At 40.4% G+C, this 18529-nt stretch overlaps 1 protein-coding gene across 2 annotated transcripts; it reads right to left on the minus strand.

Annotated features, from left to right (window-relative positions):
* Positions 1-1472: 1472 nt before the first annotated feature.
* On the minus strand, positions 1473-10754 carry C7H2orf69 (chromosome 7 C2orf69 homolog). 2 transcript variants are annotated; one of them, XM_054209869.1, is made up of 3 exons: positions 10407-10754; positions 7924-8767; positions 1473-6868 (listed from the first exon to the last, which is right to left on the minus strand). In XM_054209869.1, the coding sequence occupies exons 1-2, from the start codon at positions 10704-10706 to the stop codon at positions 7928-7930; spliced, it is 1140 nt and encodes a 379-aa protein (XP_054065844.1). In that variant the 5' UTR covers positions 10707-10754; the 3' UTR covers positions 1473-6868; positions 7924-7927. The 2 variants fall into 2 exon arrangements, with proteins under 2 accessions (XP_054065844.1, XP_054065843.1); XM_054209868.1 differs by having other exon boundaries at positions 1473-8767.
* Between the last annotated feature and the right edge of the window lie 7775 nt (positions 10755-18529).

Consider the following 18529-nt stretch of genomic DNA (forward strand, 5'->3'; position numbering starts at 1 on the left):
CTTAGGGTAGAATTTAAATTTGGGATCACAAATAGGTCTTCCGAAATCTTTGTTCGAAAATGAACAAGGATTGCTTGTGCATACTGCTGAGACAGAATCGCTGTGTCTGTTCAGCTGGGGAAGCCTCTTGGCTTCATTGGGCTGGTGATGTCGAGGGCCCCTTCTGAATTGCTCTGCAGAGGTGTACTGGGCATCTTCTTTGAGCGTTAGGAGTAAATGGAGAGGCTCAGAGAGCCTGCAGGGCTACACAAAGCTGCGTTCCAGCATTGTGCCTGCACAGCTACTATATCTCTGTTAACTGACCACAGGCAGTTTCTCTATATGTGAGTACAGAGAAGTGCTGGGCTGATCCCATTTCTTAATTCTCCAAGTGCTAGCTTGGCATTCGCAGCCCCCTTCAAAATGCAAGTATAAATAAGGAAAGCTTCATGGAGCAGCCACCAGCGTATGAGCGATCTGCTTATGTCTCAGCTTGCGAGAAATGCCTCTGGGCTCCGGAGGGAGGGTGGGAGCCATCTGGGGCTCTTGGGGAGAGGAGAAATAAAAGGAGGAAAATCTTGTAGGTCAAATGCACTCACTGCCCTGCCACCTAACGGTGACATTAAGGTTTTCAGTAATAACATGTTTCATACTATGTATGTAAAAAGCATAAATTAGATCTCTCAAGCCACAAGTAATCAGACTGTCATTTTGAATATTTTTCAATCCCCCTTTTTATTTTGTAAGGGAGCTATTAAACTATTAATCTAAACACCTTAGGCCAAATGAAACCCTTGAATGCCTTAGTTGCAGTTATTAGTGCTGAGGTAGCCCAGCAGGAAAGCAGCAATAGTTCACTGTTCAGGCTAGCGTGAAGTTTGGATTGAAAAGCGTGTATCTGGCTGGGAAGAGAGAGTCATGCCGAACTAAATGTGAGCCAAGTGCTACAGCAAGTGCAGCTATTTCCTCTTCACGCTACCAACTTTAAAATGAAGCCTTTATTTTATTTTTGTATGTCAGCAAATGAGGTTATTTCACCTTGGTGGATAGCCCAGCCCTGCTCATGCTTCTCTTCCAGTGTTCTATGGGAAATGTCTGCAATGACAGTGAGTTGGGGCTTTTTTCCCCTCCCCATGACTCCTTTGGTTTTCACTTCTCTAAGACTGTCAGTAATCCCCACCAGACGTGATGCAAGTGCATAGTCAAGAAAGATCAACAAAACCTATTCTATGTGGATCAGTGGGAAGAGCAGCACAGTAATTGTTCTGTCAGCACCACCCTTTTTTCACTTTGAACCAGTTACTTCCATTTCTTATTTAATAACTTCTATAAAACAATGATTCTGAAATGCCATAAAAGAAGAAACCAAGCAGTTTAAAAATGTATTTTCTTAATTTAAGCATAATATGAATAGTGATAAAAATCTTGGTTACTCTGTTAAAAAAAAAAAAAATACTTAGTGCTTTCTAACCACTGTGCTACGTGGTGTGAAACAGGCAATAAAGTGATGAACGAATGATGAAAGCATTAAAGGAGTAACTTCCAGCTAACACAGTGAGACAATACATATAGTCACACTTAAAAATCCATTACTGAAATAACAAGCAGAACTAGAACCACTGACATTTTGGGGAAGTTTGTCCTTTAGAGAGCTAAAGGCAAGTGGGATCATGCCACAATAGAACAGATGAAGTTGTGGTAACAGGTATTAGAAAAATAAACACTGACCATCTTAAGCATTCAAACCAGCCACTTCAAACAGGGTATTCAACAGAGGAGGCAGGTGATGCAGACTGCCCAGGGCTGAGATGAGTTAAGATACTTAAATATAGACAGTATCTGAAATCAGCAGTTTAAACTTGGCCTACCCCAAACTTCAAATTACTCTAAAAATTTGGTGACTGAGGCTTTTAAAATGTAAATGCATTGCAAATCAACATCCAGAAAGAATTGTTTGTTCTTGGTCATATGAAATATAAAGGATGACAAATAATTTCAGAAGATAAATGTTTTATACATTTTTCTTGGTGTGGTTGCTGTGGAAAGAATCAAATGAAAAAAATATATGTCAAAATATTATCTTGTCAAACTATTAAACAGGTCATTAAAAATCTGCCTATCATGTATGTGCTGAAGATTTGACATACCTAACTTAAGAACATGTTTCCCTCCGGGAGCTACACAGGGTCTAGGTTCTTATACAAGTGTCAAATTAAATGCCTAATGCAAAAGGGTTTGACTTGATCATGAAGGATCAAAACAATATTTCCAATCCTTTTAAAGTGTGCAAGGTGAAACTATTTGCCTCATCCATGCTGTTAGTCCCACAACAGGACTACTAACTTGACTAGAGGATGATTTTACCGTAGTACAGGTTATATTAGATATGGTGTGATCTCAATATGCATTACTTCACAGCTTCAAAAAAATTCTTGTTCAGACTTGATTCTTTTTAACTCTGACCAAAATGTATCTTCCCAAACCTGAGACCTTTAGATGTTTCCATGCAGACAACACAGGTGTTGAAGAGACACATTCTGAGACAGTAAACTTTAACAAGGGATTCTCTCTAAGTTAGTAAAACTCAATAGCCAAAGACTCCAGTTTTACTAGAGGGACAGATGAGCTATTTTTTTGCCAGTTATCTAAGTTTTTGGTAAAGTTACATGTTAAGATGTCCTGTTTTGGTTTGGGTCAGACTCTGGGACTGGGGACAGATTCTTCTCTCTGTACGTGGTAATTCCTGAGAGCAATGATCTCTTTTAAGTGGCAATTCCTAAAAGCAACAAGAGCAGATTACTTCCTTTCCAATTGTTCAGATCTGTTCCTAGTCAACATTTTTAAGACCAGATTGAAAATATTAAAAGAACTGCTCGACCATGTGAAATGTGCTGCTCCACGTGCGATGCTATGTTTGTACAAAAATGCTCAGAAGCTATTGCATGCAGGAACAACGCAGATCACAGTAATGAACAATTTCTGCTGTGAAAACATTTATACTTCAGCTGTCAACCAGTACATGAACTGCTTAAAACTTCCATCACACAAAACCAACGTATTTCTCATGATGGGGACCGAGAAAGAAGAGCTATGCAGATAGCCTGTGAGGGATGCAATAGCTTTGACTTACACCCAGGCTCAGGAGTATTGCTCTGAGGGTAAACTCTGGTGTGGGGTACGTGAAGAGCCTTGTTTTGCACTTCAGCAGGGATACGTCCTTGACTGTTTTCTGTGTCTTGTAGCAGTGCTTTCTTGAGAAACAACTCAGCTCTGAAGTGCCAAGTTTAACAAAGGAAACTAACAATCGTGACTGAAAGTGCTCTCTGAAAGCTTACTAAAAGAAGGAAAATTTATTCTGAACCTTGAAGTAATGGCATTCTCCTGCTTTTCAAGTACATAAGACGTTTATACACATGAACTAAAACAGATAAGAATATATTTTTCCCTTTTTGTTCTACCAGATGCTTTTCTGGTCATTTGGTTAAGTAGAATTCCGCACTTCTTGGGTCACTTGGAAACATGCAATGAAGCCCTAATGACAGGAGACAACTACAAAGCCATCACTACTTTATAACCCATATTACATTATATGCAAAATGACTGCCTGAATCAGTATTCCATGGTTTCCACAGTGATGTGGGACAGCTAATCCTGTGTGGGTTTTGTCAGCAGAAGTGAATTATGCCGATAATACTTCACCTTGCATCTGAACAGAGTTAAGAGTTCCTAAAGACCAACAGAAAGCCAGCCTTGGTCTAGGGTCTCCATCAGCAATATTCAATGTGTCTAAATTTTCATCAGGTATGAGCATCAGAAGTAAACTTTTTTTCTTCTTTAATCTACCATCCTTCTAAAAAGGAAATGGTATTTCAATATGAGATTAAAAAGATCGAGAAGAAGTAACTCCAAAGGTGATTTGAAGAGGTTGTCTCTTGTGGATTGCAGTCTGAGACATACGCCTTTGCTTTTGTATTGCACAGGGACACCAGACACACAATTCATGTTTGTGGATTCTGCTAGGCAGTGATGGACCTAAAATTGTGTCTCTCAAAAGTACACACATTCCAAAATTTTTACTGTTCTTTAACTTCCCTCTTATATTAATTCATAAGAATTTAAAATAAGAATTCAAAGTAAATGGATGGGTATACTTTAACCTCAGTGCTTCAACTTTCAGACAACAAATATTGTTTATCTGCAGAGATGGTGAAGTAACTGTTAGCTCCGGAAAGACAGCATTGTAAAAAGCACCATGAGAGCGAGGAAGAAAACAGCTGATGTTTTCTTTCTGCAAATAGCTCAAAAAGAATCTGTTGGGAAAATGAGCACATGATGATGCACAATCACTTTTACCTGTGAATATCCACAGTTGTAACATCCTAACTCATGAACTGACTTTGGAGTCAAATTGAAAATAATTTCTACGACTATTTAAATACATAGCACTCCATTAGTTATTCCTATCAGCAATAATGTTTAGTAAGATAGAACAGCTCACCATAAAGTGCTTGTGCTACCATAAGGGAGGCAGCAGGATGTTATCAATGGGAGGACAGAAAAGATTGCTCCTTTCAGCAATACGTTAAGACTTGGACCTTTAATCACCTTTCAAAATTAGGGGCTGATACTGATTTATGCCTTAGCATTTACAGAGATGCGACTAAATTAGTCCTACATAGGAAGAAGGTGACCAAAGTTTCTAGTATTTAAGATGCACACAAAATAAAATCATGTAAGTCATACAGAATCTGGATAATTTCACATAATCAAACCCTGTTTTAAAGGAATTTAACAGGCAAAGCTTAAAACATTTTAGCATTTCTCAAAATCTGAAGAGTATCTTGTCTATTGTCCAAGAAACAAGCATGTAATATAAATAATACCAGCTATTACATACTATGTTGTACTAAGGACTACGTAATGTTGCTCACTGCATTCAAAAACAGAAATGTCTTGAACTAAACCACTGTAAGTAAGCATGAGAATCACTTAACTTTACATCTGAGCTTATTAAAAACTGCCTTTACAGTTAATGTTGAAAGACAGGCTTGTACAAACTATGACCCATTTCATCCTAACATAGAAATAAATGTTCACACCCTTGGGTACCTCATGCCAGCTTTCCCATGTATGTGAGATGCTAGAAAGCTGCTTTAGAATTACAGATGCTGACTACACAAATACAAAGCCTGCCTTGAAGAAAAGTTACCAAATAAATCTGATTTTTTTTCCAACTAGATCTCCACAAACATCTGATAAAGCTTAATCCACAGAACTTAACTGCACATTCCTTGTTTAAGGGTTTTACATTCACATCAAAGTGGTTTCACCCATTAGAAATAGTTTATTTTCTACATTGTTTGCAAAATTTATTTTTAGCGTGCATTGTAGTGAATGACAGAGGCACATTCCAACAGAGTACTACAACTGTTTAGAGAATTAAAAACAACCAGTCAGTTTTCTCTCCACAACGTGAAGTCTCAGAACAAGATTAGTTTTACAACAAAGTGCTTATTCTTCAAATTAATACAGCAACACTTTAGCCTATTTAACAGTAACACTTGAGCCTATTTAACAGTTATTGTAAGCAGCCTCCATCAAACAGGCTAATGTTATTTTCACAGGACAGCCATCCAGAAACTTCCGAAGACAATGTCAATATTTTAACAGCTATTTCCAAAAGCTTGCAAGAACCTACTCCTGCTGTTTTGGCTGGCACAGAATTGTTTAGAAATTGGTCTGTGATCTGCACTGTTATTGGATAGGGCAAATGTTAGCATACTCAAGTTAGCCTGATCAGTCTAAAACTGAAATGAGAGGGCACAAGATCAGTGGGGCATTTGGAGGTTTTCTGTTGTTAATTTTTTTAAATTTTATTTTATAAGTGGGCAATCAAAGATATTCCAAGCAATTTGTAGGCTTCCTATTGAAACCACTTTGTTACATGACCCATATTTCCTTTACAGAAAAAAGTCCTCGTGTATGGTGCAAGTGTTATCAAAAGGACCAAAAAAGGGAAACAGCCTTCCTTGGAACACATAAACAAGTTGTTATAAGACCATTAGGGAGATAATCAATAAATAGGAATGAACAAAGTCTCCAAGAAAGAGTTTTAGAAAAAAAGCTGATGGAACTAGATTTCAAATTCTTTCATAAAATGCTAGAGTTAGCTTGCACGTTCCACTTTTCTCCATCAATTAAAATAAATTATTTCCCCTTTTGATCAACTACACAGATTAGTCTATTTACTATTAGCAACAGAGTTCACATTCACATTGGAAGGTACACGGTCTATGCATAATCCTACAACCCTTAATATTTTGAGTGTTAAGAAAATTTTCTCAAGAGTTCAACACACTTTTCTCATTCTTCAGTGATCACTAATGTGCACAAACACTGTAAGAGTTGTGAAAATACTGTCTCCAGTGAACCTTTTAAGTTTTAGTGATGCCAACAGAAGAAAGATGAACCAGGACTTTGCTTTCACAGTGTAAGAGGCATGAGAAACGAGAAGCAAGAAGCAGGGGGAGAGGTTGCTAAGCCATCAAACATAGGAACAAAGTTGAATAAAATGCCTTTTTTCACCAGTGAGCTGCGTTTGTTTGTGTATTCTTCTATTGTATTCCTATAATTCCAGGAAATCCAAAGCCATTTTAAGCTACTGGTTCATTCTTAATAGCTGCAGTTGTCTTTAAGAGTGGTTCTAAGATTTATCCATAGATAAATGGAAAAAGTTACTTACAACATTAGAAAAGTTCTACTAATACCTTCATTTGTCCATCTTTCAGCAATTCTTTCTGAAGAACATTCAGGTTTGGGGTCTGAACTAGATTCCATCTTTTGTATCCGATTTGCCCAGCTTTGTATTTAATTAGAGGAGGTATTTTTTCTGTAAGAAAAATTAGGGTCTGAAAACAGACTTTTGGGTGGCTGTAGAAGCAACTACTGCTATACATTTAAAGGAGATAATAGTTCTAAAAATTGAAGCATTTTGAAACAGCTGCAGTCAACACAGTCTAAAATTTTTATGCAACTTGTAATATGTTATGTACTTACGGCTTGATTTAGATCAACATCAATGCAGCAATTATCAAGAAAAATACTCACCAGTCCAGGGCAGGGATAAAGACACCTTTTGACTTGAAAATACAGATATTACTGCTGGTCCTTTTAGAAATTAGTCAAAGCAATAGCAAGGTATGTTGAAACAGCAGTAGGCTACACTTTCATCAACACTCTTGGTCACTTAACTTTGCCATATCAAAACTTTCGAGCCCTCAGGTGAAACAGCTATTCACTGGCAGACACTACACAATGAAACTTGTAGCGACAGAAGAGGCAAGGCGCACATAAGGAAGAAAAATGGATTGGCACTATTCTTCCAAAGGTAAATATTTGTGACTTTGTTTCAATAGGAGAACTGTTACGAAACTGGAAGATTTAATTAATTAATTAAAGCAATTGTCAAGAAAATATATAACTAAGATTGTTCTGTCAATCATTGTTTTCCTTAAGCCAAAAACCTAACGTTATATGTGTTATTGACAAAGACCAAAGTTTTTAGCCCTGGAAGCTACTAAATGGAAGTAGCCAGACATTTGAGAGTCTTGAGTACTTTAAAGGCAGTATATGACATTAGACACCCAGGACTAAAAATTCTGCCAACAGCTTGAAAATAAATGTTCACATTTCACAAAAAAAAAAAAATGTATAGAATAGTTCTTCATAACACTTTTTTTCCAGGAATCAAGTGACATCTGTTGTAGGTATAGGGTCCCAATACTCCTTTTTAAGCTACCGAAATTTTTACATAGTATCTATTAGCAACACAGGACTGATTTAGTATTCTCCTCAGAAAGCATCTGCTCAAAGTTGTAAATCTAAATGACAACATTTACAGTATCAAAAGTGCTTTTACAATGAATATACTATTCAGATACATACAGTCTCAAAATACTTCATGAATTCTGAAATGGTTGTCTAAGGAGGGAGCGTCATCAGCAAAATGCAGTTGATCATTTATTTCCACACCAAATTCTTCAAGTATCTGTACAAATTTCTCATGCTCTCTCCCAATCCATGACCTCATTGTGTCAAACACTTGGTATGGCGTAACATGAGCATGAACTTCAATTCCTGTCTCTGCAAGTTCTTTCAGCACTTCAGGGTAAGTAACCCACGTATTGCTTCCTCCCGAGTGCCCACCATCCAACCAGTAAATTGCTTTTATGTTTTTTAAGAAGGCATCTGTATTCTTGTCTTTTTTAGCTTCCTTCAGCTCATAAAGCAGCTGGTTCAAAACCACACAACCTTTACTGAAGCCAATCAAAGTAAACGACACGGCACCTACAGCAGATGGTATAATGAAGTTCATAGCAGAATTATTAGAGCATTCACAATCTCTCTCTCCTTCTGTGGATGGGCAGCCATTCGTTGTAGGAACAGACTGCGGCTGTGATTTACAAGCAGCTATTTTTGCATCCTTGCTGACACCGTGCACACTTTTCTGGGACAGCAGAATATTCTGGGAGAGTCTGAATGCATTAACTAGCAAAGCATGGAGATGCTTGAAAGCTCCTAAGTCAGTGCTGTGCTCTGGTGCTCCAAACATGTTGCTCGCCACAAAGTTGTCATAGCAACTGAATTTGTGCAGGTGCATTCGAGAACACTTTACAACCCAAATAAAGCTATTAGGGAACCGGCGAGCAAGTATGGTAGCAACATTTTCAAAACTCCAGTTCTCCCACTGAAAGTTTTCTGGGTGGCAAGACATGACATCATGATAGTTCTGAAAAATTAAAAAAAAAGAAAAAAACACATTACTACATTGTGAAAATACTTCAGCTCTGCCTAGCATACTTATATTCATAAGAAAGGACCACAACTATCAGAGAAACATGCATTAAAGAGGCACTGACTTGCTAAGCTTCCAGAACAAGAAACACATTAAAGAAACTGCCATATTTAGATTTACTTATTCTATTTACTTATTTACACATTTTTAATATCTCCAAAATTAATACAATAAAAATAAGCACGTGGAAGTATTAATAATTTTTATTGACTTCACTCCAAGAGAATACTAAGGTATTATTCAACTTAGTATGACACAGAATACATAATTTTACTGTATTATCTCCATTGGCAGAAATACTGATTATCTTATTACAGACAAGCAACAGACTTAAAACTTGGTAATAAATTTTCTAATTTTTATACACACAAAAAAATCCCTCCCATTCAGCTGCATGATTAACCCCCAAGTCATGAACAATCCTCACCTCTGAATTAATAATGGCAGAGAATACTAATTAGTTTATTTTATTAAGGAATAATAAAGCCATATCCAGGAATGGTAACCAGAAAGGTTTTCTTAGTCCACTCCAATCCTTAGAATGAAAATCCACCAAATTCTCTCTTTATCTTACAGAAAAGGAAAGCCTTTTCCCAGAACAAAAATACACGATCCTTGCTTATGAAAAGTAATGACTTTTGAGATTAGCTGACTACCCAGAGTACCAGAGTATGTAACATTACAGAGGTCGACCACACGCTTAGGGACAGCACTTGAGAGTCTCTCTTTTCAATTCCTTGTTAACTCAAGAGAAAACACATGCCTTCTTCAGGGCATGCTGAGAAAGCACCAGTGCCTGTGAAATACTCACTGGACTGTTTGTACACGGGCACAGAAACGCAGTGCGAAGCCTGCCAAGGAAAACTTCCCATTTTTAGGATTTCAGAGAATCACAGAATGGTTTGGGTTGGAAGGGACCTTAAAGATCATCTGTTTCCACCCCCCCTGCCATGGGCAGGGACACCTCCCACTAGACCAGGCTGCTCAAAGCCCCATCCAGCCTGGCCTTGAACACCTCCAGGGATGAGGCATCCACAGTTTCTCTGGGCCTCTTCCAGTGTCTCACCACCCTCACAGTGAAGAATTCCTTCCCAATATCTAATCTAAATCTACCCTCCTTCAGTTTCCCCTCGTCCTATCTCTACACTCCCTGATAAAGGAGCCTTCACCCGCCTTCTCTCCACAGACTCTTCGATACGACTTCAGACATCGCCGTCACCGCCAGAAATGTCAATCGCAGGCAGCGCTATATAAGAAGGCTCCCCCGCCGCTGCTGCTCCCGTTTCAGCTTTCAAGAGGGCCCCGTCCCCACTACGTTTACCCGGCGGCAGCGGACAGAGAGCGCCGAAGAGATGCTTCTTCCCCCGGGGGGAGAGCTCCGGCCGGCCACAGCGGGATCCACGCACCCTGCCGCGGGCTGCGGCCGCCAGCCCCTCCGCACCCCTCACCCCCGGAGGATCCGTGCGGCCAGCGGCCCCCTCCAGCGCCGCTTCCCCGCTCCCGGCCCTCTCAGCCGCCCGGGCCGCTCCCACCCGCCATCGCTTATCGCCCTCGGCGGCTCGCCCCGCCGTACCTGCACGTCCCCCGGGAAGTAGACAACGTGATGCTGCGGCGGGGCCGGGCCCCGCGGGGCTGGCGGCAGCAGCAGCAGCAGCTCGTTAGCCCGCTGCGGCTCCGCGCCCGGCACCTCAGGCAGCCGCAGCCAGGGCGGGCTCAGCCGCGCTGAGAAGCCCGCGCCGCCGCCGCTCGCAGGCCCCGCGGCGCAGGCGGCCGGCGCCCCGCAGAGGCTCATACTCCTGCCCAGGCAAAGGGCGGCGGGGCCGATGAGCCCCCGCAGCAGCGAGGCGGCGGCCGGCGGGCAGCGACGGCTCATAGGAGGGCCGGCACCGACCGCAGCAGTGACTGCCTCCTGCCTGCCCGCCCGCGGCCCGGCCACGCACCGCGCCTGCGCGCCGCCCCCGGCCTGCGCCTATCAGAGACCTCCAGAGACCCAGCAGGGGGCGTCGCACGTGCGCGCCTAACGGCTAGCCCCGCTCCAGGGGTGACGTCACCGAAGCCTTTAAAAGTCGCGCGGCGAGCAGCTTCCCGCCTTAGGGGGCCTCGCGGGGCTCCCCTCACCGCCGCCGGGCTGTCTTCTGCTAGGGCCGTGTGGTACCACAGGTGAGCCTGCGCAGCTGCCTGCCCCTCAGTCTCACCCTGCCCTGGCTGAAGCACAGCTGAGGTGGTGGTGCCCAGCTGGGGTGCTGTCTGTGCTGCTTTAGAATCATAGAATGATTTGGGTTGGAAGGGACCTTGAAGATCACCCATAGGCATGGATGCCTCCTGCTAGACCAGGTTGCTCAAAGTCTCATCCGGTCTGGCCTTCAACACTTCCAGGGATGGGGCATCCACAACTTCCCTGGGCAACCTGTTCCAGTGTCTCACTACCCTCACAGTAAAGAACTTCTTCCTAATATCCAATCTAAATCTACCCTCTTCCAGTTTGAAGCCATTACCCCTCATCCTATCACTATGTGCCCTTGCAAAAAGTCCCTCTCCAGCTTTCCTGTAGGCTCCCTTTAGTACTGGAAGGCTGCTATAAGGTCTCCCAGGAGCTGCCTGTTCTCTGGGCTGAACGATCCCAACTCTCAGCCTGTCCTCATAGGAGAGGTGCTCCAGCCCTCTGATCATCTTTAGCTTGAAAATAATGCTGGGCTGATAAATCCTGAGGAAAGGTAGGCCTTGTAGGTGCCTCTGAATTTGATAGCTTGGTGTAGAAGGCCTGCAGTGCAGTGAAACCCCAGAGCCTGTGGCTGTAGCACAGTTACGGCACTGGGGTATCTTACACTCCACGTAGAACAGTTAATTTCAAAACAATGTGTGGATTCAGTTATTTCCTAAAGGTGTTGGTTGTATTTAAAAAACAAAGGAGCTTGAATATGTTTATTTTACTTTGGTTATACTAGTGCTACCGCATTGGAGGAAAAGATTTCATGTATACCATTGTGAGAAACTCTGCATTTTACGTGGCAAGCAAAGCCAGGAAACAACAGCCTTTCCTTTATTCTTAAGCATTCCTTGTTGGTTTGTCTAGAATTTTACTGTTTCATGTATTCATTCCTTTCTTCTGTTTTCACAGTCTAGTTAAAAATACTTATATGTAAAACTGGGAAGGTACCAAGTACCAAGTCTGACTCTTACTTACTGAGTCAGTTGTGCAAGAAAGCAGAGTTAATTGAACAGCGATTGCATAATCAAGTAACTTACATCAAACTATTGACTGGTTATCTTCTTGTTGGAAAATTCAACAAATGAAAAGGAAGTACGGTGATATTAAAGTTATTTGTCAGTGTAGCAAGCTAGTAACAAGCAGAGTACTTTAAAGTGGCTTGTTTTCTAAGCATAAATTCTGGCCTGCATGTTTGTGTGCAGCTTACAGGTAGAGATTCAGGTTGAGCAATGATGTATTCATGGTCCACTCAGCACACTTGTATTTTTCACGGGTATGTCTTTCGGCTCGTGCTAGAGCAAGGTCAACAGGTCTTACTTCCTATATTCTAAAGCTCATCCAGATGTTCTACCAGAAAGCAGACCTTGTGATTGCAGCCCACATACAAGCTCAGAAGAATATTGTGTTGTGATGTATGCTTTGAGGTTTCATTATTTATTATGTGAGCAATGTGTATTTTTCTTTACTTTCAGAAATCAGAAATCTTACCCTCTTCTTGATGAAGAGGGTAAGACATTTTATAGGATGTTTTTTCACTTTGTGTGTTTCTAGGGTTAAAAGGGTTAATAAAAATTTTTGGTGACTTCTGTGTTTTATAGATGATGTTAATTTTAAATTGTTTATTTTTAAACTTAACATTACTATTTCTTGTATGAAAATCATGTTTGATATGGTTAGAGATTTTTTCTTGAAGCCTGAAAGAAAAAAATATCCAACTTTTTGCTCACCAGAAGATGGTGCTGTGCAGTGTGGTTTGAAAAATCTCTATCAGAACAGCTATCTGATTATAATGGCTTTCATGTCTTGGGAGCCTGATGTTAGAGGTGCATTTCAGCAATGCGTGCTTTTGTTTAACGGCTGATTAATATAGGCAGTATTTCTAATACCTTTACGGTAGAGCTAGTTACAAAGTCTATGTTTGGAATTGGGATTCCTCTGAGAATTCCCTGTGCTCTCAGGAGATTAAAACTCTGAGCAGTTTAGAACCATGGGGTGGCTGAGGCTGGAAGATGCCTCTGGACATGGTCTAGACCAACCCACCTGCTCAAACCAAGGTCAGCTAGAGCAGGTTGCTAAGGACCATGTCTTGCTGGGCTTTTGAATACCCCATTACAGTGTTCGATCACCCTCACAAGAAGAAAGGTGTTTTGTTAATGGCTTAACGCTTTCCTGTATTTCAACTTGTGCCTATTGCTTCACGTTCTGTCACTGGACACCACTGAGTGTGGCTCTGTCGTCTTTACTCACCTCATCAGGTGTTTATACATTGATAACATCCCCCCGAGCTTTCTCTTTGCTAGGCTAAACAGTCTTAGCTTTCAACCTCTCCTTGTATAACAGATGCTCCTGTCTCATAATCATGTTGCCAGCTTTTCATTGGACTTGCTTCAGTATGGCCATGTTTCTCTTCTAGTGGAAAGTGCAGAACTGGACACGACACTTCAGCACTGTGCTGCTGGATCTGAGAAGAGGGGAAATACTACCTCACTTTTGACATGCTTGTGAAGCTTTTTCTTACACGGCCCCAGATGCTGTTTGCTTTCTTTGCCACAAGGGCACATTGCATGTTGTGTTCTGTATATTTATCACTTGTATTGCATATTTATCATTTTCCTGTAGCAAACATCATCTAGGAAGTCTCAATGTTTAATCTGTTCACACAGCCACCGGGATAGCAAACTCCAAATACCTGCAGCATAAGAGCCACAGAATAAGTGAGGTGTAAGAATTTATAGCACTGATGAAATTTCAGGCTATGTTTGAAAAAAAGAAAAAATGGATGTCTGAATTAGCTCCTAAAGTTAGGCACATAAACCAGTAGTTTGATTTTCTGAAAAGATTGCATTCTGAAAATTGAGCTATTCAATGTGCCGCTTGTATGTATTAGAAATCAAACTATGAAGGTCCAAACCTGTTTGTCACATACTCAGAAATATGCTTAGCTTGGCTATCTGGAGGAGCTGTAGTAAAGTTAAATAATGAAGATATCAAGTAAATGTTTGCAAGTGTGGAACCCTATTTCACCCTTGCTTCTGCACTGGCTGTGGTGTGGGGCTGCCCTGGAGTTAGTGGGACTCTGTATGGAAGGAAAAAAGCTAGGGTCAAGGTTCCTAAAAGTCTTGTGAGGCCTGCCTTTGTTAGGAGTGCAACTTATTGTGCCTGGGGCCAGCTAGAAATATTCAGGTGTTCACTTTGGAATCTTCCCAAGCAAATCCTCATTCTCATTCTGGTTTTGGTTTTTGGGGTATGCTTGCAGAATGTTTTTTACATTGTTCTCTGTGAGTATGCCCTAAGGTTAAATCTTAGTGGAAACTTTCACAATGCCTCTGCTAATGAAGCACAATTACTATGGAAAAAATCTCTAGCTCCCTCCATACAACTGTTAATTTCAGTTCATGCAGGCAGATTTTCTTCAGTAATTTTGAGCAGTTCTGGTCCATACTGACACTAAAACTTTTAAGTAGAAGGGCTAATGAAACCTTATCACTTTTGTTCCCTATTAGGTACTGTGCTAAGGAAATACTAGGTAAGACCTGCTAAATATATAAGCATAAGAAAAACCACAAGTGGTCTGTTTTTCTCATATGAAATGGGTATTTTAAAATTGCCCACAAACGTGTAGAAACAATATAATTTCTGTGCTCTGAAAATCTAGTTACTTGGACCTTCATTGCTAAGGTTTGCTTACACAGGCAAAGCTTTGTTATGATTAATGATATCTGATGAAGTAGTAAGGATCCATCTAAGAGAAGTGGCTAGGAGAATGAAGTTTCCATTTTAGGATTATTTTTGAGAAATGTGAATAATTACTATCAGTAGCGTGAAAAAAAAATATCTGTGCTCCTCTTGTTGCCTACATGTCCTCCTTTGGTTTCTCCAGATGAGAAATTAGCTTGTCCAGAAGGGTTTACAAACGTTATTAACATCTGAGTTATGGTAACCGAAGGTAACTTCTGCACAGAATTCCTTATGCAGTGTGTTCATGATGCAACTTTTAACAGATAATTAAAGCTAATATATAAGGTGGTATATAGGCTTTCATCTTCATCCCAAATACTACATGAGCCTTATGGGAGAGCATGAAAATTAGTCCATATCTTATCCTGAATGCAGAAACACACAATTACTAAAATAATGAAATGGACTCTCTTTTGGTTATAGGAAATAATGGTATGCATAACATGTTGTTCCCACTTAAAATAGAAAGCAACCTATTCGTACTTTCAAGAAGATACAAGAAATCTTCCACAGCATACTGTAAATTTTAATGGTAGAGTGATTGCTTCTGAGTTTGCTTCTACTCTCTGTCTTGTGGCTATGGCAATATGTAAGCAGATACAATAAACTTAAGTGAACCAGTCCTTACAACTATCACCCAATGTAGGCATGAAATACTACATTGTGAGGGGCCTTTGTCAGCCCTTCACGTTTGTCCTGATCTTTGTGATATCTCATTCCTCCATTCTTCCATTTGCAAACTATTCTTTGCAAGTTTTGGTTTTTGCTATGCTCTCTATCATTGTAAAAGGAAAGACCTTTTCTTCTCACATTTTCTTCTTTCCTTGTCTGTTCTTTCCCTACAGCGGCCCACACTGTTTTAGTATACTGAATCACTCATGAGCCAACCCCTGAGTTGCCAGCCTGTCCTGCATGCCTGCACTGTGCAGTTCATTGCTCACTTTTGCTGCCTACTATGGGTTGGGCAGGGACATAAAGCGCATAGTGCTTTTTCATGACTCTGCAGAAGTCTATCCGTAGATCTCAGGGAGTCTGGCAGAAAGAATGTGCATCATGGTTGATTAGCAGTGATGAAAGGCATGCCTATCAAAATTAATTCCTCTGGAGAGAACTAATGGCTTATTCACCGCTTCAGTCTCTGTGAGGTCCCATATAGACCTTTGTTGCTGCCTGCAGAATGGTTAATTAGTTTTGTCTATCAGAGGCAACTATATGTGCATCTTCTAAGTAGAAAGGGTACCAATGCTAAAGTAATCTTTATTACAATTAAAGCACTTTTTCTGGAATCGGCTATGTTTTTTTGCTCGTATACTAATCCTGGGCTTTCATTCAGAGCGTATGCAAACAGCACAGAATATAATATAATTTTGGTTATATGTACTTTCTCAGACCAAGAAAATATGTTGTAGTTTGTTTTAATCATACAATTAACAGTAAAGCATTTTGATAGAGGCTTTACCAAAATTCTAGGTGAAGAACAACTGTCTGGTGATGTGACAATATCTTTAGCCAAGTATCTAAATTAGATTAATTCCTATCTGTTCACATGTAGCAACTGTACTATTTCATGATACTTCAGAGATCTTCAGAAAAACATGCTTCCTGCCCAACTGATGTGCAATTTGCATATCTGTGTATTGTATTTTATATTTGAATTGCCTTTTAAACATTTTTCAGCTGCATATGCATTCAAATTGCTAGTTTGCATTTTGGCAGAGGATTGGAATAGCTGCGGAGACACCTGTTAAATACTGATAGGAAACTCCTTTGCAGTTGATATGCAGCTGTGTCTTTCACTATTAAGAGAATGTGCCAGGCCTGGCTCATCATCCTTTCAGGTATAGCAACACTTAAAGGACTGAGCTACTTGCCTCAGTGGTGAAGTGTGCACAGAGAAATTCCCAGCGGCTACACAGTGATGAATGGCTAGGTCTTGACTCGTAGTTTTATTAGCTTATTAGTGGCAACAGTTCAAATGAAATTACAGCTATTATGCTCCATTATAAGTACTAAACAATTTACTTCTGCTGAAAATCCTACTGACAGCTCTGCCTGCCAGCATCCATCTTTTGTGTGTGTATGGATATTCAGGAGAGCATAGGGGAGAATAAATTACTCTCTTGGCAATTTACTGAATTGTATGAAAGTGAGAATAAAAGCTTTTCAGCATGAAAAATAAATCCATGTTCTTCTGTCATCTGTGTGGAGAAGCTACTAAAATAACAGGATATGTGATCTCATTTCTGGTTTTTTCATTGCTGAAAAAAATTGGGGTGTATAAAGAATTAAGTGGTTTTTTCATTGCTGAAAAAAATTGGGGTGTATAAAGAATTAAGAACTACTGCTACTACTCAAAACATCTTTTTCTTTTATGCTATTTTTCCTGTGGAAATTGGTTTTGTTTAATCTTGAAGTCTGTCTACCTCTCAGTCCTTCCCAATGGCCCTATTAGCCACTTTAAATGAGGGATAGGAGTGGTGGAGAAAATAATCCAGGAGTATTGGGGAAAACTGCTGAATGAATAGATGAGGATGACTCAAACTAATGCCCCTGCTGAAGGAAAGTTGGGGAGAATTTGGCCTTTGTACAGCACATTTGAAAGCAATAGGCTGAAAGCTTTGAAAGTGTTGGCTCTGCATTCTGGAGCCACCATGTGCTGTCTCTGTCCTCATCTGGTTCAGAGAGGATATGGTGGGTAGGAAGGGCTAGAATTACTTTCATAGAAAAGTAAAGGACAAAGGACACGAGTCCATCAAAGAGCTTTGGTAGTTCTGCTGTTCATGGAGCACATAGTTAAATGACAAGCAACATTTCCATGCTTTGCAGTTTGTCTAAGTATATAAGAAAAACTTACGGCTTAAGGAAGCTGTATGCTGCCTGGTATAAATCAGTATAAATTGGGAAATCTCATTGGGATTCGAAGGAACATGCAGTGGCCCAGGAAGTGGAATAGAAGATTTTCTTGCTTTAACAAAATAGAAAAGCTCAGCCCCCTAACCATTCCTGTAGTCTGGGGTTTATCTGTCAGTGAAATTATGAAATATTGGCTTGTGCATGCTTGTATCTGTTTCTTTTCTGTCTTATACTCTTCCTTAGACTATTCTGTCTTTGTGGATGGGTACTGCAATGTATCCAACATAAGATTAGCTTCTGCCATCCCATTTATTAACTTTGATTGCTGCATGCACAAAAATGAGGTCAGAATTTGGCCTCAGAAAATATCTTTGCACCATGGGTTTCTGGAATTTATACCACATCCTCTGCTCTAGTTTTTCTTTCCAGCAGTGGTTTGAGATGCTGCTTGCATGGTACATTGCACAAATAGGAAGGAAACAGGTCCTCAACTTGAAATTAGTTATTTGTCAGAGAACAGTATTTGCTTAGATGGAGCACAGCCAAAGTTTGGGACTCTGTACTAGTTCATTTGTTTATGGGATGCTGATGTAAAAAGGTATTATTCAAGTGGAGTACAGTTACATGAGATGAGGGACAGATTCAGCTGTGTGACTTCCAGTGGATACAGATTCTTCAGCTTCCAGTAATATTCTGCAATAGTTAATGACAATGGAAAGTATGCAACAGGCAACACTTGTGAATTTACAGTATCAGGCCTCTAAAGACAATTCTTCATTCCACTTAATTCAAATAATCCTGTTGCGGGCAGTGCATAACTTTGATGAGGAATATCCCTTTTATTTGCAAATAGACTTGGAAGATTTCAGCTTGTGTAATATAGATACTGTAAATAA

Source organism: Rissa tridactyla, chromosome 7 (assembly GCF_028500815.1).
Source record: "Rissa tridactyla isolate bRisTri1 chromosome 7, bRisTri1.patW.cur.20221130, whole genome shotgun sequence".
Lineage (NCBI taxonomy): Eukaryota > Metazoa > Chordata > Aves > Charadriiformes > Laridae > Rissa > Rissa tridactyla.